The following is a 21245-nucleotide window of genomic DNA, read 5'->3' as shown; positions in this document are numbered from 1 at the left end:
CAGGGACCCTACGAGTGACTCAGAACATGCGAGGAGACGGCCACACTAACACTGTGTCATTCTGCTCACCAAGCACTGCGCGGCTCCTCAACATCACTCAAAGGACCAAGTCCCACAGTGCTTCTTTGAGCCAAATCCAAGAGCTTCATTCCCAGCAGAACAATCAAATTAGAGTCTCAGTGCCAAACACTGTTGCATTTTAGGCAAAAATTACCCTTTAACAGACTCTCCACATGGTTCTTTCCTCGCCCATGTCAGCCCAGGAGACCCCTACCTTATTGTTCTGCATATCCTTATTGGCGCCGTTCTTCAGGAGGACAACTGCGGCTTCAACGTTATTCACAGCAGCTGCCCAGTGCAGCGCTGACTTGCCTACAGGGGAAGACCATGAAATACAAGACATATTAGTGAGTGGTGAGGGACATGGCAAGCAGCCCTTTCCTTTAGTCGCCTGCAGTACCTAGATCATCCACGGCGTTAACGTCTGCGTGGCAGTTGATGAGATCGTCCAGCATCCCCTCCACGGCCAAGCGAGCGGCCAGGATCAGAGGAGTGGTCCCGTCGTGCATTCGGGCGTCAAGGTCAGTTGCCCTGTTCCTAATCAGGATCTGCCAGGGACCAAAGCGCAGGACACCAAACGTCAGGAGGGACAGACAGCAGACAGTCCTGGTACCCAAGTCTCAGGACCTGTAACTCCCCTTCCAGAGGGGAAAGGGAGTTTCCCCCTCCCAGTCTGGGGATGTGGATCCCGACAGCAGCTACAGGGCTGCTGCTTTGCTGTGTCCTGCCCTGAGACAACCGGGGCTTCGGTTTTCAAGACTTTAACTTGCCAGGGCAAGTGGGACACTGTGCGATAAGCTCAGCTGTGTGACCGAACTCAACACGTAGCACCAGGATTTCCCCAGAAAATCCCAAGAAAGGATCAACGACCTGGAAGACGCCTTGGGCATCGGCAGAGACAGCGGCGTGGAGGGGTGTCCTGCCCATGTTATCCTGGATGTTGGCGTCGGCGCTGGCTTCCAGCAGGCGCTTGGCAGCGTCCGAGCGGGAGTAGCGTGCGGCCAGGTGCAGGGCCGTCTCGCCGGTGCGGTCCGTCTGGTTGTGTAAGCTGGCACCTTGGTAGATGAAGTCCGAGATGACGGCGGGAGCATCGTCTTCCTCTTCGCTATTGCCGGTCTCCAGCCCTCCTCCGCTGCACGAGGCGATCATGAGGGGGGTGAAGCCATCTGAAAAAACGTGGGGGAACTTGGTGAAAAAAGAGGCTTTTTACCCTCCTCTAATGAAGGCGGCTCAGTAAGATGCTCTGGTTGCAATATATGCTTATTCTCGTGGGTGCATCAAGACTGAGCTCCTGACTGGTTCTAAACATCAAACACGAATATCCTTCCTCTGATATGGATCTGAAATTCCTTAGTGGTATCTCACCACTCACTGCTTTTCGTATTTTATCTCCTAGCTTGCACACTAACATGTAAAGTGCAATGTATAAGGTTGGTTGCTCAAAGCAAACTTGAGTACAGTACAGCACAGCACAGCCTTAAATGTTTCTATTATTTCAGAGGACAACTTCACAGATGTGAAGAAGACCAAATGTTTGTAATAATTTTAAAACCTATTAACTATTAATAGAGTTAAAAACCTGAAAAGAAGATTGTAAAACATGCAGTTTGGTGGGAGGAGAGGAATTTAGAAGCGTCAGAGAGATAAGCTGGATGAATCAATAGGTAGTTCTTCTGTATTCTCTGATTTCCATCTCAACAAAAGAGATCTCATGGAAAGCAGAACGTGACAGGGTCTATCTCTAAATCACACACAACAGCAACCATGTGATGCAGAACACCTGGCAGCAACTCTGTACTAGAAATGGGGACAGGTAGGGCTGTCTGGGGCTGCTCATTGCAGGGGGTGAGGGAGGATTGCGGAGGAGCTGACAAGCAGCGCACAAGTGATGAAAGGCGTCCAGCTTACCAGGACCTCTGACGTTGACATCCATACAGTCGGCATCGATCTCCCCCTGCGGCGGAGTGGGCGCCATGGACGAGATGCGCAGGTCAGCGGCGTCCAGGTGTTGCTGGGTCCACTGCCTGTGGTCCGTCTGGTCGTCCGTGTCGGGCAGCATCGCCTGCTCCTCAAACTGCGGAACGACCGCGGGAATAAGCACCCAGCAAAACGCACGGGTCGGGGTGCGAGGGGGGCGCTGAGCTCCGGCGTGGGAAGCTCTGCGAGTCCCCAAGGGGTGTTTGCCACACGCAGGTTTGCACAGGGGCTGGCAGCCCGTGCAGCGCAGACTGGGTCCCCGAGGGTCCCTCCGCTCCACGCTGCTCCTTCTGTGACAAAACCCAGCGAGTGACAGCTCGCAGCACCGAAAGGGGACGCGGCACCGAGCTTACCCTGAACTTCTTGGTGTCCAAGGTCTCCTCATCGCCCCACTCATTTTGGTTGTCGTCCATTAGCGTGCCATCTGAAGCATTTTTGAGGGGTCTTTAAAAATAAAACCAGACAAAAAATCAGCTCCTCTGCAGGAACTAGTCTGTGATGGGCTGTGTTTATATACAGGCACAAACTGAACAAAGATTCTAGAAGGCAATTTCCAGGAGGTTCCCCTCAGGTTGCCTTTCATTTTTTACCAAGAGTAAACAGACCACAAAGCATTTAACAACCTCCTTCAGATGAGAACACTGTTTTCCCCGTGCAGAACTTTAAGAAACCTGATTTTTCTCCTTCCCGCTACAGCAATATGATGCACTGGAGAACAAAACTCTGATGGGTTCTTTCAGAAGAGCCCCGAGCAGCCCTGCTGCACTGCATTTAATGGGTTAGCAAGGAAATTACTCACTTCAGTCCCACAGAATCCTCCCCAAGTGGCTCTCGTCGCTTCTTCTTGCTCGACTCCGTCACTTTGAAGCCTTCTGGGAACCAAAGCTGCCCATGCTCCCTGCGCCGCTTACGAGACACCAGCACCCCCACTCCGATGAACGCGAGCAAGACCAGCGCGGCCACCACCACGTACATAGGATACAGCTGGGAGTTCTTCGCGGGCTCGGCCGTTTCACCTACAGAACAGTGGGGCACAAAGAGAGGCTGAGACATTAAGCTGCATAGCAAACCAGTGACAGAGTGGAAATGAAGGAAAATTAGTTAATAGAGGTACCTAAGGCTGATCCAAATCAGCGCCCCCCCCCGCCGCCCCAGATAAGGTCATTTTATAAGCTATTAATCAGAATTGCAAACTATCGGCAAATTCTCGGCTGCACAAGCCAGTCTGCATCAGGAGACAGCTTCACTTTTTTCTCCTTTAAGGAAAAGGATTAGCAAACTTCAAATCATTGCGCTTGCATTGAGCTGTTAAGACAAAAGGATTTAGGGGGGATTTTCAAGATACAAACTTCAACTCCTTGCATGTCACTGATTGATTGGAGCTGGTTGGATTTTCTTTTTCTTTTATTTTTTTTTTTTTTTAATAACTTTTATAGTGATAATGATTTTGAAATAAACCTGGAATAAGCAAAAATAATAAACTGGTTTTGCAATTTTTTTTAAGAACAGACTCAAAGAAAAAAAAGAAATGATGCAAGGTTATTAAAACCAGACTGTTCTCAAGTGCGGCCAGCTGACGGATAACTGAACATGGATAAGGCTGGGAAGTTTTGGCTGCCTCTCCTCCCCAGCTGGCCAGTGGTACTTACTTTTAACGGCTTCTATTTTATAGGGTATGTTCAGGTTGCCAAGGGAGGCCAAGGCGCCCAGGAACGCTGCCACATCGGTCGCGCTCTGGAAGCACTGGGAAGACGACTGGATGCACTGGCGGTTATCGATTTCCAAGTACACGATGGATCTGTGTGCGAGAGGAGAGTCAATGAGACCCACGGAGCGATGACCACGCTGACAAGACAGACGAGCCCGTCTCCCTCCCTTCGTTAACCCCCGTCGGTGGGAATTAGCAGGTGGGACCCCATTTCCTTGCTGCCCGGTGGCCCCAGCCCTGCAGCTCACACTCATGGGCTACCGGATTTGCCTCGCTGAATATAACTCAGAATGGAAGGGAATCTCTGCTTCACAACGTCTTAAAATCACCCAGACGCTACAGTATCTTCAATAATGCTGTTTGGGAGCCTTCAGATCTTTTCGCATCAGTTTCACTGCTCTAACTCCTTTGCTTTCGGTGGCTTTTGATTAAGCCCGCAGAGAGGGAGAAGGTTAGGTCTATATGTTTATATCAAAGATCTCCGAACACAGTTTGCAGTAATTGAGTTTTACAACAAAGCTCTAGAAAGCATTTCCCAGGGAGAAACTGAGGCTTAACTTAATGACTTCCTGAAGTCAGACAGTCGGTCAGGCCAAGCTCTGCTTCCAGGTCCCACCCAGCCCAGCCCCGGCTCCCAACAATACGCAGGACTCCTTCAATCGTGAGAGTCGGCGCAGCATTGTATCAGGGATTCCTGAGCGATCACTCGCTTTTCCCACATGAGAGCAAAATCCGGTTTCTGTTCACACAGAACGCAACGTCTAAATACAATTATCTGCCCTACATCCTTCCCTTTATAGCGTGTTACTATTATCAACACACAAAACAAATAGCGCTCCGTGGAAAAGGAACCCACTGGTCCCCCTTACCCTCTGATGTCCATCTGATCCAGCTCTCTCTTTTGCCTCCTGCCGGCCCTGGAGTAGAGGCTGCTCTTCACTTTGTTGATGACAGCACTAGACATATCTGACCAGTCCTCTGTCGACCTCTTGATGTAATGCTTTTTCAGCTCCTCCTCATTGCCGTAGTATGGAAAGATCATATATTCTCCCTTCGCGTTCTTCTTGAAGACCACATTGGTGTGCAGCACGCGGCTCAGCTCCCGCAGGAAGTTGAAGGAGTTGTTCTTGAGGTTCTCGGGGGTGATGAGGACCACCACCACCAGCGTGCCATCCGCCAGCTTCTCCGGCATGTTGTTTGCGCAGTCCAGACCATCCCATTCGCACTCAAAATTGTTGCAGCCCTGGTCACAGTGACCATCGGAGAAGTGATCTTTGCAGTACTGGTCATACAGAGGGCTGGGCGGAAGAAAAAGAAAGGCAGACAAATGAATTAGACCAAGTACTGCGCGTATTATCTGTATCTGCTGAGAAAATAAGTGGTGGTCCACAAGGACCTCTCTATCCTATAAATATTCTTCATCCTCATAGACATTAAGCCAGTTTACACAGAAGGCAACTGTTTCATGCAGTGCTGTGAAGCATTCACCTCTGCAGGAGAAAGACAGCAGCTGTTAAATTATAGGTTGCAATGTAGATGCCAGAAACAGGGAAAAATTAGTGTGACTCAGAGAAGACACGGGGACACAAAATAGTTACTCAGACCAGAGTTTGTCCAGGCATCTGGGATTAAGCTCCTGCTGTTGCCAAAGACAACGTTTGGTAAATGCCTGGATGTTCACATCATCATGTTTTCTGGCTGCTCTTCCATCTGGGGTCTCCCTACACTGAAACTCGCTGTGTTACGACTGAGAGTTAGAGAATTCACTTCCATGGCGTGATAAAGGCAAGGACAGGGAAGCCATCTGGAAGGAGCCAAAGCTTTGAAGTGTATATAAACTCAATAAAACCACAGGGAACTGTGGTTGCTTGAGTTGCAGCCCCAAAGGCAGCAGAACACAATGCAGAGAGTGAACAACAGGCCTGCACTAAGGAGTTTTAGCAAAGGCGACCAGAAAATACCCCGAGACGATCAGTATGGAAGTCGTGGCTTTAAAACAAGGTCAATAAGAAAGTCACTTACTTGCACTGCCCTTCGTATTTCTGGCAGTCAAATCCATCGTACAGGCAGCCAGCGTTGTTGCACTGTGAGTCGCACTTGCCGTCGTTGAAGTACTTCCAGCACTGCAGGGACTGGGAGCAGTTCTTCCAGGGGTCGTTGAAGTTGAGGGAGCAGTCGCCCCCGTCCCAGCCGCACGCGTGGTTGTTGCATTTCCCGTCGCAGATCTTGTTGCCGGCGTACCCCGCGCAGACGGCGATCTCGCACTTCTCCTCGATTTTGGGTGGGATGATGTCCTGCCCGATCCCACCTTGGAAATCGAAGTCGAGGATGTGGCAGTTGAGGCCGTTGAAGTTGGCGGGGCAGTTGCAGCGGTAGTAGGGGGAGGCGTCGCCAAAGAACTCGCAGGTGCCCCTGTTGTAGCAGGGGTTGGGGGTGCAGGGGCTGCTGGCCGGGTACTGGCACTCGGGACCCGTGAAGGCCGGAGCACACATGCACTTGGAGCTCTTGTGGATGGAGATGCAGGTGCCGCCGTTCAGGCAGTGCAGGTTCCCGCAGGTGCGGGAGTCGTTCTCGCAGGTGGCACCCACAAAGCCCTGGGGAGGCGACAGCAAGGAGGGAGTCAGAGTCACGGACGCTGTCCCGTGAGCAGCCTAAACACACGTGTGTGTTCTGGGAAACTCAGCACAAACCCGGTGAACCAGGGCACGGCTCTGGTGTGTCCTCTGAAACTAGTGATGGGCAAGAATAATCTGGAACGTAAACATCTGCCTCAAAATGAAGGGAGCTCTTCTTCACAGCTGCCTGTTCCACCTTGACGTGGTGTGAATGATGGTCAATCAGGCAAGAGCCTGTCCCACAGAGCTGTGTGTTGTACCAGCAGAGCTGTGTGTCATACCTGCAGGGCTTCCTTGTCCCTCACCCAAACCCAGTCTCCTTGCAAATGAGGAGGGATGTACAGATACATCTCCTTCCAGCAAGCACCCACAGCAAAACATTTCCCCCTCCACACCTGCTCCTGGCTGTCCCAGCTGGGGAATCCTCAGGGGCTAAACTCTCCCCTGGCCTGTCCCTTTTTCCATGCAACGCCCCATGCTCAGAGCTGGAGAGGAGCAGGTACCTACCGGGGGGCACTTGCAGATGAAGCCGCGGCCAGTGTTGCTGGCAACCGCGCACGTCCCACCGTTCCGGCAGGGTTTGCCTTTACAGCCGTCCACCACGGTGTCACAGCGCCGGCCTGCGAGGGAGAGGAGCGCGTGAGGAGCAGAGGAAGGCGTGCAAGATGCTGGGGGTGGCTGGGGGCTGCGGGGCCAGGCACGGGGAGCTGGGGGGCACGCGGTGCTCACCGGCGTAGCCAGGTCGGCACTCGCATTTGTAGTCATTGACCCGCTGCACGCAGTTCTGGGTGCCGCGGGCGTCGCAGGGGTTGGACAGGCACTCGTTGACGTCTCCCTCGCAGCGCTCCCCTACAAAGCCAGGGGGGCAGATGCAGCTGTAGCCGCCCACCCGATCCGTGCACTTGCCATTGTTAAAGCACTTGGGCCCCAGGGTGACGGGATCAAAGAAAGGGCTGCAGTCATCCACATTGATCTCACAGTGCACCCCTAGAGAAACGGGGGAACAACCCACACAGCTCATCAAACAGTATCGGGGTGCCCGCTGGTCCCTTTGCGTGACCCGTCCCTGCGGAGGGGCTGAGCCTGAGCCGCCGCTCGGGCAGGGGACACGCAGCACCACGCGGCCAAGGCTGCATGGCCTTGACAGCTAAGCTCGCCCACAAACACAGAACTACCATTATGTTTGCTTCTGCTAGCCCGAGCAGCTAATGAGCAGCTCCCGAGGATATCCGCGCTCAGCCCACTAATGTCCCAGCCTGGGGAATTAATTTACCTTGAGTTCCTCTGGGGCAGGAGCATTTGTAGGTATTGATGAGATCAATGCAGGTTCCTCCATTCTGGCATGGGTGGGACAAGCACTCATTGATCTCCTCTGAGCAGTTAACTCCATGATAACCAGCCACACACTGCAAAGGAGGGAAGAGAACGGTCAGAGAGGTTCGCGCAGCTCCCACCTGGCTGCAGGAGCGGTCAGCTGCCCGGCCTCCACCTCGGGACAGAGACACTGAGCCAGCCCGAAACTGGGGCAGCTCCTTGGGCAGCAAAAGGGCAGCAACTGCTGTCTTCTCCCTGTGCATCTCTGTCTTCCTGCAGCACCCACCTCGCAGGAGTAGCCTCCCAGGTAGTCTGTGCAGGTGGCTCCGTTCTGGCAGGGGTTGGGGGAACACTCGTCCACCTGCTCCTCACAGTAGCTGCCGGTGTAGCCGGCCTGGCAGCGGCAGAAGTGAGTGTTGCCGGTGTCCACACAGAGCCCCGAATTTCTGCAGAGATGTGCTACGTCGATACCTGCCAGGAAGAGCAGAGTGAGATGCTGTGACTTTGGTGACACCCACGTCCTGGCCACTGCATGTCCCACCGGGGATCACAGCCAGGACTGCAGCCTCGGGGGGTGCACATTACAGCAATCCTTGAGATCGCTCTGCTTGTGCCAAAGATCCCCATGAGAACTGAGCATGTCCCTGCTCAGCCCAGCGCAGGGGGCACCCGGGGATCCCACCCTGGCCCTGTGAGGCTGTATCCATGGCAGGGACTCACCTTGCTGCTTGGCAGCCACCTCGCAGGAGACACTGGGGACATCGCAGTAGAGCCCTGTCCACCCGCTGTTGCACTCGCAGCGGTACAGGTTGTTGGTCTGCCAGCACTTGCCTCCGTTTTTGCAGGGAGAGGAGTCGCACCAACGCACCAGGTTCTGGGGGAGCAGAGCAAGGGATAGGGGTCAGGACCCAGCAGTGCTTCTGCAGCCATGGAGACTGCAGTGACTCCCCAAATCGCCACAGCCAGGATGGACATGGGACAGCAGCCGACAGCCCAAGGCTCCTCTACCTGGCAGTTGAGCCCTGTGTATCCCTGGGGACAAGTGCACTTGTACGTCCCGTAGCTGTCCTGACACGTGCCCCCGTTCAGGCATGGCTTGGAGTCGCACTCGTTAATGTCGTGCTCACAGTAGCTGCCCGTGAAGCCGGGTGGACAGAGGCAGGTGAAGGTGTTGATGCCATCCACACAGGTTCCACCGTTGAAGCAGGAGCTGGGAACATAGACATCATGTCCCAGTGAGTCATGGCTCATCATGCCCCACACCAAAGCCCCCACCCCAAACCAGCCCAGGGCAGCGCAGGGACCTCAGCCCCTCATTCCAGCCCTGACAGAGGCTGTGCCCGCGTCGGGCTGTACCTCTCTGTGCAGTCAGGTGTGTTGTTCTCGCAGTGGATGCCGCTGAAGCCGGAGGGGCAGGTGCAGGTGTAGCTGTTGACGCAGTCGGTGCAGTTGGCACCGTTCTTGCAGGGGTTGCTGGCGCACTCGTTGATGTCCTCCTCGCACTTCGGCCCGCGGAAACCAGCCAGGCACTCGCAGAAGAACGTGCCAACGCTGTCAGAGCAGGAGCCACCGTTGTGGCACGGATCTGGAGAGGAGGGACGTGCATGTGAGGATGCGACGGTCCAGCCCTGCTGTCCCGTCCCCACACATCCCCTGGCCACACAGAGGGATGGGACAGAGCCCATGGACCAGGCAGAGGCCAGCCCAGCCCCGCTGGAGGACTGGGAGCAACGATGGCACATGGGACACACTTGCTCACTGCCTGCACGTCACTCTCCCCCCCAGTGTCCTTCCTGCCACCTCCCATCTGGCCTTGGACTGACGCAACTCCACTGGCAGGTGCTCGAGATGCCCAAAAGCCCGAGCAGGGTTCACAGCACAGCCTGGAGCAGCGGCCGGGGCTCGCCCGTGCGCGGGGAGCAGGATCCCAGCCCCAGGAGGGGCAGAGAAGACGATGGCTCGGGACCAGGCTGAGTGTGGTCCCTGCTCTTACTGGGCTTGCAGTCGTCGATGTCAGTGTCGCAGTTGCGGCCGGTGAAGCCGGTCCTGCAGGCGCAGCGGTAGCTCCCGTTGGTGTTCTGGCAGGTGGCCCCGTTGCGGCACGGGCTTTTCACACACTCGTTGATGTCGATCTCGCACGTCTGACCTGCAGGACAGAGTGTGGGCTGGAGGCACTGGCAAAAGCCCCCAGGGTGACAGTGATATCTTGGGTACTGTTCGCAGCAAACCACAGGCGATGGCTGTGTCTTGCCCACCCGGCTGAGCCGTGGGCAGGTCAGGACCCTCCCTGAGGCCGAGCACCGTGCCCCTACCTTGCCAGCCAGAGGGGCAACTGCAGGAGAAGCTCTCATAGTCTTCCGACTCCCGGCACTCGCCGCCGTTCTTGCAGGGGCCGCCAGCGCAGGGGGCCAGCACGTCCTCACAGGTGGCTCCTGCACAGGCACAAGCACCCGCTGACACCCAACTGAACCAACGGGTGGGCCAAGACCCCGCTGCCCCATCCCCTGCCCTGGGCTGCTGCCAGTCCTGGGCTTCCCCACCGCCCCAGGGCAGCCCAGCTGGGGCCAACTCCTCCACCCCCAGTGCCCCATGACCTTGGTCCCCCCCAAATCATTTAAGCCCTGGCAATCTGGGCTGCACTAAAGCGCTGCACACTTCCCCTGGCAGGGAAGCGCTGCTCGGGGTGTCTTTCCCCTCTTGCGCTCCCCCCCACGTCCCTCTCAGCTGCTTTTCCTGTTTACGTCCAGCCAAGGGACACGTTCCCTCCGAACCCTTATCTTCCCTGTCAGCCAGTATCTCCCAAACTGGCCTTTGCTATTTTCCAGAGCCTTCCCCTCCCTGCCTGCCCCATCCCCAACCCCCCCAGGGGTTTCTATGGCCACTGCCGAGGGCAGGAAACGGCTCACGGCTTCCTGCAATTGTGCACCGGCTGCCGCTCTGCGCGAGAGGAAGCGGGAGCCCGGCAAACAGGAATCGGCTCAGCAGAATCCCCCGGCCCCTCGGCCTCTCCTCGCTTTTTCCAGCACGAGCATCGTGGCAGGAGAACGGGGCTGCCGGCAGCGCCGACCCCCTGGGGCAGTGGGGTGTGAGTGGGGCGGTTGCTGTGGCCGAGCCACCGCCTCGGTGCCCTCCAGGAGGAGGAGGAGGAGGAAGACGAGGGAGGAAGCCTTGGCTGGCTACTTCCTAAAGCTCCTCCAAATTTCCTCCAGCTGCAGCGTGGCACAGGGAGGTGGAGCGGCGGCCATGGGCAGCCCCACGGCAGGGCAGAGCGAGGGAAGCCTCTGCACTCGGTGCTGGCTTGTTGCACATGCAAAGGGACCAATCTGCTGCCACAGCTGAAGCGGGAGCCCCAGCGAGGGCATGGGGGTGGTGCAGGGTGCCCCCCTCACCTGTGTAGGGCAGGAGGCAGTTGCAGGTGTAGCCGGCGACGTCGTCGATGCACGTGCCCTGGTTCAGGCAGGGGTTGGAAGCGCATTCGTTGATATTGGTCTGGCAGTTGGGTCCTGTGTTGAGAAAAACAGATAAAAGTGACTGTGATGGAGGTGTGCTGGTGGGAGGGGGCTGTGGGTACGGTGGGGACATGGTGACAACGGCAACAGCCCATCAATCACCCTGGAAGAGCCTCCTGCTCTCAGCTCCAGCCCTGCTGAGGGTCCCCAGACTGGTGGCACTGCCACGTCTCCCACCCAGAGCTGGGGTCTCCAGCAGCTCACAGAGAAGTCTCCTGCCTGTCCAGCGTCACGGGGACCCCCACCCAGAGCTCCTCGGAGTCCCTTACCGCTGAAGCCCTCCCTGCAGGTGCAGATGTAGCCGCTGGTCATGTCCTTGCAGGTGCCACCGTTCATGCAGGGGTTGGATTCACACTCGTTATTGTTAATGTCACAGTTTGTCCCACTCCAGCCTGGGTCACAGTCACACCTGTAGCTTCGGGGCAAAATTGAGGCATAAAGCACAGTTCTGGTCCAACGTGGCCCTCCTGGCTCCACCGGCCATCATTTACCCAGCAAAGCCCAGGCTCCTCAGCGTGTCCCTGAGGGGAGACATCCCTTGGGACTAGCACAGAGCATGGACAAGCACCGCGGGTAGCTGCTCGTCCTGTCTCTAACCTTAATTTTGCTGGTGGCCCTTTTGGTCCCAACAGCCCCCCAGGGTCCCCACACCCTCCAGCCTACCCGTTCAGCCCATCGTGGCATTTCCCGTGGATGCAGGGGTTGCTGTTACACTCGTTCACTTCAGACAGACACTTGGGGTCGTGGAAGCCCTCGGGGCAGAGGCAGGTGAAGCCATTGATGCCGTCCTTGCAGGTGCCCCCGTTGTGGCAGGGGTTGCTGGAGCACTCGTCGATGTTGATGTTGCACATGCGCCCTGGGAAAACGAGGGGGATGTGAGGAAATGTCACCCCATGGGATACACGGTGGGTGTGTGCCACCTCCCGGGGGGCACCCACCGGGCAGGTCCCTGGCCAACCACCCAAGGAACGGCTGCTGGAATCTCAAATCTCCGGGCACATGTGTGGAGCAGGGCTGCCCCCCGGCTAGGGTGACTTCACACCCTTCTATCGCCTGCCTGGCTTAATTAAACACGACTGGGAAGAGGCCGTGCCCTGTGCTCGTTTGGTCCAGGAGGGAATGCCGAAGGGAGCCGGTTTCAGCCTGTAACCCTACCTGCCGCGGCTGACAAAGCCGGGCTTTATTGCGGTTCCCGGCGGGCAGGCGGACAAGGGGCCGCGCGAGCGGGGAGAGGCGGGGGCTGCTCCCATCAAAGCTCTCCGCCATTTCCAGCAGCGATCAAACAAACCAGTCGGATGAGGCAGCAACCCGATACCCATGGGAGTGGGCGCAGCGGGAGTCAAATTCGTGGCACCAGACACCCCTTTGATTTTGGCCTGAGCCGGGGTCACCCTCCTGAACAAAGGGTGCAAACCCTCCCGAAAGTGGGATGGCAGCATCTCCCCTCTTGGCTGTACCCTTGCCCTGGCTGTGTAGGACACCCCCAGCTGCAGGCATCCCGGGGCTCCCCACACCAGGCTGGATCTGGACCAGGTCCCCAGGGCACCATGGTGGCTGCCATGCCCTGCTCTCACCTGTGTACCCTGGCTCGCAGGTGCACTCATAGCTGTTGATCTTGTCGATGCACTTGCCGTAGTCGCAGGGGTTGCTGGCGCAGTCGTCCAGGTTGATCTCACAGTTGGGCCCTGTGAAAGAGAGCGGTGCCGTTAGGGGGTCCCCAGACCCCCTGATGAGGCAAAACGAAGCTCGTCAACACCGACGGCTGCTCCACAACAAAGTGCCTCCACCGCAAGCGGCTCCCTGGCTCCCGGCTGGGGTGCAGTTCCTCAAACCGGGAGAACCGGCCCTCTCCGAGGACGCCCCGGGCCAGCCCCGGCACCAGGGCGGCTGCTGGCGGTGGCCCAGGGCCAACCCGCCTGGGGACGGGGATGGGACCGGGGTGCTGTACGGCACAGCCAACCCGCGTAGAGCCCCCGGGGGGTCCCTCCTGCGCACCCGTGGTCCCTTTGAGGCAGAGGCAGTTGTAGGCGTTGTTCCTGTCCTGGCAGGTCCCTCCGTTTTTGCAGGGCTGGCTCTGGCACTCGTTGATGTTGATGTCGCAGCGGTGGCCGGTGTAGCCGGGCTGGCAGAGGCAGGTGAAGGAGGCGATGCCGTCCTTGCAGGTCCCGTAGTGGCACGGGTCGGGGTCACACTCATCGATGTCGATCTCGCAGTGAGAGCCTGTGAAACCTGCCACCAGCGGGAGGGACGCAGGGTCAGGATGGGGGACACGGGGTGAGGATGAGGGATGCAGGGTCAGGATGGGGCACATGGGGTGAGAATGGGGGATAAGGGATCAGGATGGGGGACACCCCTTCCCACTCTGGCCAGGTGTGGGGCAGTGCCTGGGGGTGATGTGACCTGCCCACCTGCCCCGCCGTGAGCCCCGGGACCCCCGGGAGCGAGACGTACGCAGGGGAGCACCCCGGTGTGCCGGCGGCCGGGCCGGTCAGCCCCCAGCTTGCGGGCTTTGTCCTGGGGCGCACAATGACCCGCATTAAGCCGCCTCGGCTCAGGAGTGGGGCCCCGCGCTCGCCCGCGGTTCGTCCTGGAGTGTGCGGGGGGGCCGGCCGCAGGCACCCCCGAATAATAACCCCCCCGGCAGATCCTATTCTCCTGGCCGGCTCCCTCCCCACTGGGCTGGGGGTGGAGAGCCGAGGACAAAGTACAGCTTTGACTAGACCCCGCCAAGCCCACATAGCAGCTTTTCATCGGGGCTTGGCATTAGCAAGACACTAATTAGAGGCCATTCAGCTGGAAGATTTCTGGCGGGAGCTGCTCCACAAAAGAGCCACTGTTTGCCACCGGGGCTCAAGTCATCATTTTGTGCAATCGCTCCTTGGGTTTCGGTCGACGAGCCCCCACAGCCCTGCACCTTGCGTCCCCATAGAGGCAGCTTTATTCCTTCCTTCCTGCCATCCCCCTCGCTGCCGCCCATCGCCCAGGCGGGATGGCTGCTGGGGGCCACACCTAATGAGCACTGGGCTTGTTAAGCCCAGCTCAAGGGACAGCAGGGCTCAGTTTGCTCCACCACCGCCTGGGAAAGGGATGGTCCTGTCCCTCGGAGGCACATCAGCAGGGACCAACCCCGCTGCTGGGGGGTTTGGGGACATCACCCACAGCAGGTGCTTGGGGAGGTGGGCACTTGTTAATAATTTGGCAATTTCTGGCACATCATGGGGTAGAAGGTCGTTTGTTCCTGCCCGTCAGAGTGGGACCCCCCGAGCCCCCTGGGACCCCTCACCTTCGGTGCACTCGCAGCTGTAGGTGTTGGGCCCATCCACGCACTTGGCACCGTTCTTGCAGGGGGTGCTGGCGCACTCGTCGATGTCGAACTGGCACAGGTGCCCGTTGAAGCCTGGGATGGAGGGAGAAGTCACGTCCCCGCGTGGTGGACGAACCCGCCAGGCTCCCCGCTCCGCCGGGCAGATCCCACCGGGCCCCCCCGCCGCCCGGCCAGGGCGCCGGGTTTCCATGGGGATGGCTGCTGGGGGCCCTGAATGCGGGGCTGCGACCCGCCATTGAGAGCATCTTATTTACATCTCTAGAGGAGCAAAGTCTCTGAACTTCAAAACCTCCTTTCACAGATTAACCGTCTCCCCATTCTCCGCTCCACCCCGTGACTTTGACACCGCATTCAAAGCCGCTGGCGCGGCCCCCCCCAGCCCTCCTTCCCAGAGAGGGGCCTTTTCAAGTGCAAAGCCACGGGGTTTAATCCTCCTTCCCCTCTCCCATGGGCCAGACCTGGAGCAGCATCGCTGAGCGGGGCTCAGCCCCTTGCCACGATAAGGGAATCCCCCAGCAAAAGCGCTGAGAGGTGCTTAGCCCCCTCTCCCCATTTCAGGGGGGTCCTGGAATTTAAGGAGCCCATTTTTGGCTCTGAGCTGGGATGCATCATGACTTTGTCACCACGACGGCAGTGGGACGGATGCCACGTACCAGTGGGGCACTCGCAGTGGAACTCGTTGATCTTGTCGAGGCAGTTGCCGTTGTGCAGGCAGGGGCTGCTGGCGCACTCGTCCGTGTTGATCTCGCAGTAAACCCCCTCGTAACCTGCCGAGAGACCCGCCGCACCGTCAGCGCCGTGGCACGGGGCCGGCACAACGCGTGGGATGAGCAGGTGACACCAGGACGCATTTGGAGCGCCAGCTTTACAAAGGCAGCTCAGGAACTGTGCTACAGGTGGTGGGACCCGATGCACAAGCTGCTCCATGGTTGTCTACCCCAGACCGCCCTGCCCGTGGCTTGATCAAAGCTGGCGAGGTTGGCAAGAGGAGTCCGGAGAAGGGCTGATCATAGAATCATTTTGGTTGGAAGAGACCCTTAAAATCATCAAGTCCAACCATAACCTAAGTCTAGCACTAAACTATGTCCCTAAGAACCTCATCTATAAGTCTTTTACACGCCTCCAGGGATGGTGATTCTACCGCTGCCCTGGGCAGCCTGTTCCAATGCCCGACAGCCTTTCCTGGGAGGAAATCGTTCCTAATATCCAATCTGAACCTCCCCTGGTGCAACTTGAGGCCATTTCCTCTTGTCCTGTCGCTTGTTACTTGGGAGAAGAGACCAACACCCTCCCTTCTACAACCTCCTTTCAGATAAGTTGTAGAGAGCGAATGGTGCCCAAATCTCATGCCCCATCCCCACATCGCTGCAATCTTTACCAAGCTCCTTCTTTTTGGTGCTGTCCCCGTGGCTCCTCACCCAAACCAACACCGAGCCGAGGCTCGGGGGCACCCGGAGCCCTCCTGCCACCCACACCCATCACCGCGGCAGGGGTCCGCGGGGCCGCCCACCCACCGGGCATGCAGATGCACTGGAACTCCCCGATCTGGTCCAGGCAGGTGGCATCGTTCTGGCAGGGGTTGGAGAGACACTCGTTGACATCAATCTCACAGCGAGGGCCTGAGTAGCCCTGCAGGCACTGGCACTGGAAGGAGCCCTGGGTGTTGATGCATTTCCCCGCGTGCTCGCAAGGGTTGGCTCCTGCAACACACAACCGCAGCTCACAGGACACGCTCCCGGCTGCACCGGTGCTTTCCCGACCTGCTCATGTGAGCTCAGCCCCGCTGCTCACCCAGCGAACACTCGTCCACGTCCTGGTTGCAGGCTGGCCCCATGTACCCCGAGGGACACGTGCAGATGGCTTTGCCGTTGACGGGGTTGGTGTCGCAGTTGGAGCCCTCGTTGCAGGGGTTGCTGATGCAGGCGTCATCGAGGTGGCACAGCAAACCTGGGCAGCAAAATTCAGGCGCACGTCAAGGGTGATGGGTACACAAGTCATCGCAAGACCTCAGCTGGGAGCCAGAGGACACGTGGGGAGCTGCCACCCCGCTCCAGGATGGGACAGGACCTCACCTGTGCGGCCGTGGGGGCACTCGCAGTAGAAAGAGGCCACTCGGTCATGGCAGGTGGCCCCCTGGAAGCAGGCGGCCATGGCACAGTCATCGATGTTCTCGCTGCAGTCCTCGCCCGTCCAGCCGTTGACGCAGACACAGTTGTAGCCGCCGTGGTTGTTGTGGCAGGTGCCCCCGTTCTGGCAGGCGTTGGGCATCAGCTGGCACTCGTCCACGTCCTCGGTGCAGTACTGACCTGCCAGGGACAGGGCACCATGTCAGCTCCTGTGGGCTCTGCAGCATCGCTGAGAAGCAGGACGGCTGTCCCCACCCCGGCCCCCTGCAGCCCTCAGGGCAGGATCCACCCTCCCAGCCCAGCCCTGTGCCACCCTGGCCGCGGCAGCGGTGTTACCTGTCCACTCGGGCGGGCACTGGCAGTTGTAGGTGTTGACACCATCCACGCAGGTGCCTCCATTCTTGCAGTTGTTGCCGGGACAGTCATTGATGTTCTCCTCACAGTTCTGGCCCGTGAACCCTGTGCAGAGGAGATGTCTGCCGTGACGCCGACCCACCAACTTGCCGTGCCACTGCCCCAGCCCCCCGCCACCCCACCGCCCACGGCAGGATGATCGTTATCAGGTGTCGAGCACGCGCGCCAGGCGCTCCCAGCCCAGCTTCGAGACTGGTTTCATCCCCAGCCCTGTCCCGCCGCTGCTGGGGCTCGGTTCTGCCGCGCAGGTTTCCCTGCCAGGGCACCATCACCAGAGCAAACAGCAGCGCCTTCCTCCGCACATGGCAGGTGGGGCATCCCCGGCGAGGGGCTCGTCTGCCAAAGCCCCCGGCTCTGGAGACGCTTGCCCCGAGCAGCAGAAGATCCGGCTCCATGGCAAGCCGGGATGAACCGGGGCTGCTCCCACAAAGGCTTGCGGCACCTGGTGCTGAATCACCAGCTTTTAACTTCTCATGTAAAGAGCCTCAGCAGCGGCGCTTTCCCTGGGGAGGAAATCCAACCCCTGGCAGGACGACCCACCGCCCCACGCAGTGCTGGTCCCAGCCCGCTGCTCGCCTGGGGAGTCCGGCTGCTCAGGTTTGTGTTATCACCTGCATCGTGCGGCACGCGTGGAAACCACACCACCCCCGGCCTCTCCAGCAGAAACGAAACAGCCAGACTCTTCCCAGGGCATCTGCCAACCCTCCCCATCCTCCTCCACCTGCTGCCTGGGTTAAGAGCTGCATTTACTGGAAGACCCCAAAGCCCTCGACCCAGCCACCATCAGGCATCACCTCCCCAGCCTGCCCAGGCGTGGGGGTCGGGACGGTGATGCCAGCCCACACCAGCTCCCCGCCGTGCCGGCATGTCCCGGCAGCTCCCCAAACTCCCCAGGGCGTTCTGCAGGTCCAGACCGGGCTGCTCCCCGCACAGGCAGCTCACTGCACCGCCACGGGAAGGGACTGCGCTGCCCAGGCTCATCCTCCGCCGGACCCCAGACCGTGGCCCAGATGGGGGTTTTCCGCTCACTCTCTCCAAAGGACCATATTTTCCTTTCCCCTGTAGCCTCAGCTCCATCACACGAGGAGCAAAACCAGCTATTAATGATTGATGGTAGGAATCCAAAGCAGATAATGATGCTTGCACCTCATTTTTAAGCAGCTGGGCTGAGACCGAACAGTAATAACTGGCAATGTCCTAGATACCAGGATTAACTCATTTTGAACCATCCGAATGAGTAATTAGTACTGCAATTACTTTAAACTCAAGGTTACATTCTACAGCGATGGCACGATAAAACAGCTGAGATTAGTTTAACTTGAAGAAACGTGGTCCAACCAGGCCTCTCCGTGAATTAAAAGGGGACATTGTTTCAGGTCCACTGCGCCGCATACCAGCGTATCAATCACCCTCTTATCATGAGGAACGGCCCCCGGTCCCTCCTGCCTCCGCCCGAAGCCGATGCAGCTCCTGCAGTGAGCTGTGCCGGATGGCAGAGGTGCCGAGGGACCCCCCCGTCCCCCCAAGCAGGGGCTGTGCCGCCCCGCAGGTGGCAAACCAGCCCGAACAGCATGCAGATCTCCGGGGAGCAGCCCACGAAGCCGCAGATGGGCGTGAAAGCGTCGGTGCCATCGCGGTAGGGATGCTCCCCCGGGGCCATACCTCACCTCGACGTGCCCGACGCTTGGGCTGCGCCAAGGAAAGTGCCTCGTCAGCAGAACGGCAGGGCAGGGCCAGCTCCTCCTGCCCGTCCCTGCGGCAATGCCGCTCCGCCGGGCCAGGGCTTGGAGCTGCTCCCGCCGAGCATCGCCTCTGGGAGCGCCCGGCTGCACCGGCTCATCCGGGGAGGAAAGGCTTCCTTCCCTGGCTGCCCGGTCAGCCCCGGTGCTGCCCCTAAGGACGGGTGAGCAGGTGTCGGGGGGGAAGCAGGAGATGCTGCAGGATCCCGCGTATTTTGGATGCTTAATGGATCTTTTAAGTCATTGCAGCCAAAAGCTTTGGGAAGGGGACTGATGCTCTGAGCCTGTGTTGGAGATCAAGATAAGACCCCCCGTGCAGGGACCACGCATCTTTCCCAAGCACCAGCAGGGGCACGGGGCTGCATCGCGTGGCAGTGGGGCCTGGGCTGTGCTGGCAGGAAACTCAGCTATTTCGTTTCTCCAGGCGGCGCGGGGACGGGGGGAGTGTGGGGATGGGGGGAGAGCGGGGACGGGGGGAGCGCAGGACACGCTCAGCCCCTTCCGCTCCCTGCCCTGACTGCGCTGCCGACCAGTGCCCCAAGGCAGAAGTGAAAGGGCTTGACGGGGCCAGGGGGCCCTTTCACAGCCGCTTTTTTGCCCCCCCAGGTGCTGAGCTCCTGTACAGGGTGCTGGGCTGAGGGGACCTGTCCCAGGAGCCCTTCGTTTCGGAGGCTGTAATTCATCCGGGCTGCTCCAGCGCTTGCTGGAGAGAGCAGCAGAGAGCACGGAGAGGGTCTCCCTTCCCCAACTCCCTTTGCACTCGGAAACTTTCCAAAATAGCTATTCCGGGCTAATTATTCCATTCTGGAAGTGGATTAAGCTGAAGCGGAAAAAGGCACTCGTACTCTGGAATATGAGCATCCGCACTGGGGCCTCTGCTGAAACAGTTGTTTTGGAAGAGCTATTTTGGTGAATCACCAAGTATAAAAAGCCCCCAGATGATCTCCCTTCTTTGGGCATCGCTGCCCAATATCTTCTCAAACACACGTGGCACAGTGAGCCAGCAGCCTCTTGTTTTTGTCCCTCCCAGAGCCAAAATTCGGGGCAAGATTGGGCACTACTTGTTTAAGCAGAGGGGCAAAAGGGCTGCAAGAGGGTCCCTGGTCCCCGTCCCCCACCTCAGCGGCAGCCCCTACCTGGCAGGCACGTGCAGTCATAGGTGGTGTCCCCGATCTGGCGGCACGTCCCCCCGTTCTGGCAGGGCGAGGGGTTGCAGGGCACGTAGAGGTGCTCGCAGTTCTGCCCGGTGTACGCCGGCTTGCAGGAGCACTGGTACGTGCCCACCTCGTTGGTGCAGCTCCCGCCATTCTTGCAGACGGGTGGTGAGATGTTGCATTCGTTCACGTCCTGCTTGCAGTTTGCCCCGTGGAAGCCGGCGGTGCAGCGGCAGATGTAGTGGGCTTCGAAGGGGACGCAGTGGCCCCCGTTGGCGCAGGGGTTGGAGGCGCAGGGGTCGGCCTGCTGGCAGGTTTTGCCTGGGGAGGGCAGGGCGGGAGGATGAGGATGCAAACTGCAGCTCAAGCACCCGGTGGGAGCGATCTTTGTGCTGGGGCGCAGAGCTGGCTCTGGGACTGTGTTCACAGGGGGTGCAACTAATTCCTCCCCACCTCTGCCCCTGTAAAACTCTCCCCCGTGCAGAAGTCTTGCAGCTCACCCAGCCAGGGACCCCCAAAACCCCTGCTCAAGTGTGCAGACTCCCCTCCTTTCTCCCAGTGCTGGAGCAAGCCAAAATCAGAGCCAGCATCCTTCTCCATCCATGAGGGTTTTCCAGGAGCAACCCCTGGTGCTGGCTGCCCTTCCACCCCCCGGTCCACGTCACCACGTCCCCGTGCCCCGCGGTGACACCCCCTCACCTGACCACCCCGGCGGGCAGCGGCACTTGTACTCGCTGAGCGTCAGCAGGTCGCAGGTGCCCCCGTTGCGGCAGGGGTTGCTGATGCAGACGTTGTCGCGGGGCGTCAGGCAGAGCTCGTCGGTGAAGCCCAGGCGGCAGGCGCACGTGTAGTCCACGGTGCTGCCGCGCACAACCGGGGTGCAGGTGCCGGCGTTCTTGCAGGGGGAGCTCAGGCAGGGGTTGGGCAGCTGGCACCGCTCGCCCACGTAGGCACCGCTACACCTGGCAGGGGGAAGGTGTGTCAGTGGGATTGTCCCTGAGGGGTTGGGGACACCCAGCCACCCCACGGACTGGCTCTGGGGACACCTTATTGCAGCCTTTCTGTACTTAAAAGGGGCCAATAAGAAAGACGGGGACAGACTTTTTAGCAGGGTCTGTAGCAATAGGACAAGGGGTGATGGTTTTAAACTAAAAGAGGAGAGATTCAGGCTGGACATGAAGAAGAAATTGTTGCCCCTGAGGGCAGTGAGAGCCTGGCCCAGGTTGGCCAGAGAGGTGGTGGATGAACCATCCCTGGAGACATCCCAGGCCGGGCTGGACGGGGCTCTGAGCAACCTGAGCTGG

The 21245-nt window shown here is 58.8% G+C and overlaps 1 protein-coding gene across 2 annotated transcripts in view; it reads right to left on the bottom strand.

Moving 5' to 3' along the window:
• The window catches only part of NOTCH1 (notch receptor 1), a 42772-nt gene that overhangs the window by 3383 nt on the left and 18144 nt on the right, over window positions 1–21245 (bottom strand). The window contains exons 3-33 of one of the 2 annotated variants that reach the window (XM_065648240.1): window positions 20641–20903; window positions 19924–20262; window positions 16971–17093; window positions 16581–16814; window positions 16300–16455; window positions 16023–16208; window positions 15162–15275; window positions 14467–14580; window positions 13179–13412; window positions 12758–12868; window positions 11847–12039; window positions 11453–11598; window positions 11064–11177; window positions 9987–10106; window positions 9668–9820; window positions 9031–9259; window positions 8683–8884; window positions 8395–8548; window positions 7961–8145; window positions 7634–7766; window positions 7090–7347; window positions 6868–6980; window positions 5768–6339; window positions 4615–5043; window positions 3687–3835; window positions 2837–3053; window positions 2391–2481; window positions 1969–2134; window positions 931–1226; window positions 461–608; window positions 275–372 (exon numbers count right to left, since the gene is read on the bottom strand). In XM_065648240.1, coding sequence (XP_065504312.1) covers window positions 275–372; window positions 461–608; window positions 931–1226; window positions 1969–2134; window positions 2391–2481; window positions 2837–3053; window positions 3687–3835; window positions 4615–5043; window positions 5768–6339; window positions 6868–6980; window positions 7090–7347; window positions 7634–7766; window positions 7961–8145; window positions 8395–8548; window positions 8683–8884; window positions 9031–9259; window positions 9668–9820; window positions 9987–10106; window positions 11064–11177; window positions 11453–11598; window positions 11847–12039; window positions 12758–12868; window positions 13179–13412; window positions 14467–14580; window positions 15162–15275; window positions 16023–16208; window positions 16300–16455; window positions 16581–16814; window positions 16971–17093; window positions 19924–20262; window positions 20641–20903 — 6040 coding nt within the window. The remainder of the gene's footprint in view (window positions 1–274; window positions 373–460; window positions 609–930; window positions 1227–1968; window positions 2135–2390; window positions 2482–2836; window positions 3054–3686; window positions 3836–4614; window positions 5044–5767; window positions 6340–6867; window positions 6981–7089; window positions 7348–7633; window positions 7767–7960; window positions 8146–8394; window positions 8549–8682; window positions 8885–9030; window positions 9260–9667; window positions 9821–9986; window positions 10107–11063; window positions 11178–11452; window positions 11599–11846; window positions 12040–12757; window positions 12869–13178; window positions 13413–14466; window positions 14581–15161; window positions 15276–16022; window positions 16209–16299; window positions 16456–16580; window positions 16815–16970; window positions 17094–19923; window positions 20263–20640; window positions 20904–21245) is intronic. The other variant, XM_065648241.1, reaches the window with a different exon arrangement.

The sequence above is a fragment of the Caloenas nicobarica genome, chromosome 19, assembly GCF_036013445.1.
Source record: "Caloenas nicobarica isolate bCalNic1 chromosome 19, bCalNic1.hap1, whole genome shotgun sequence".
Classification (NCBI taxonomy): domain Eukaryota; kingdom Metazoa; phylum Chordata; class Aves; order Columbiformes; family Columbidae; genus Caloenas; species Caloenas nicobarica.
The sequence above is the reverse complement of the archived record's forward strand: the minus strand, read 5'-3'. Positions and strand labels throughout refer to the sequence as shown.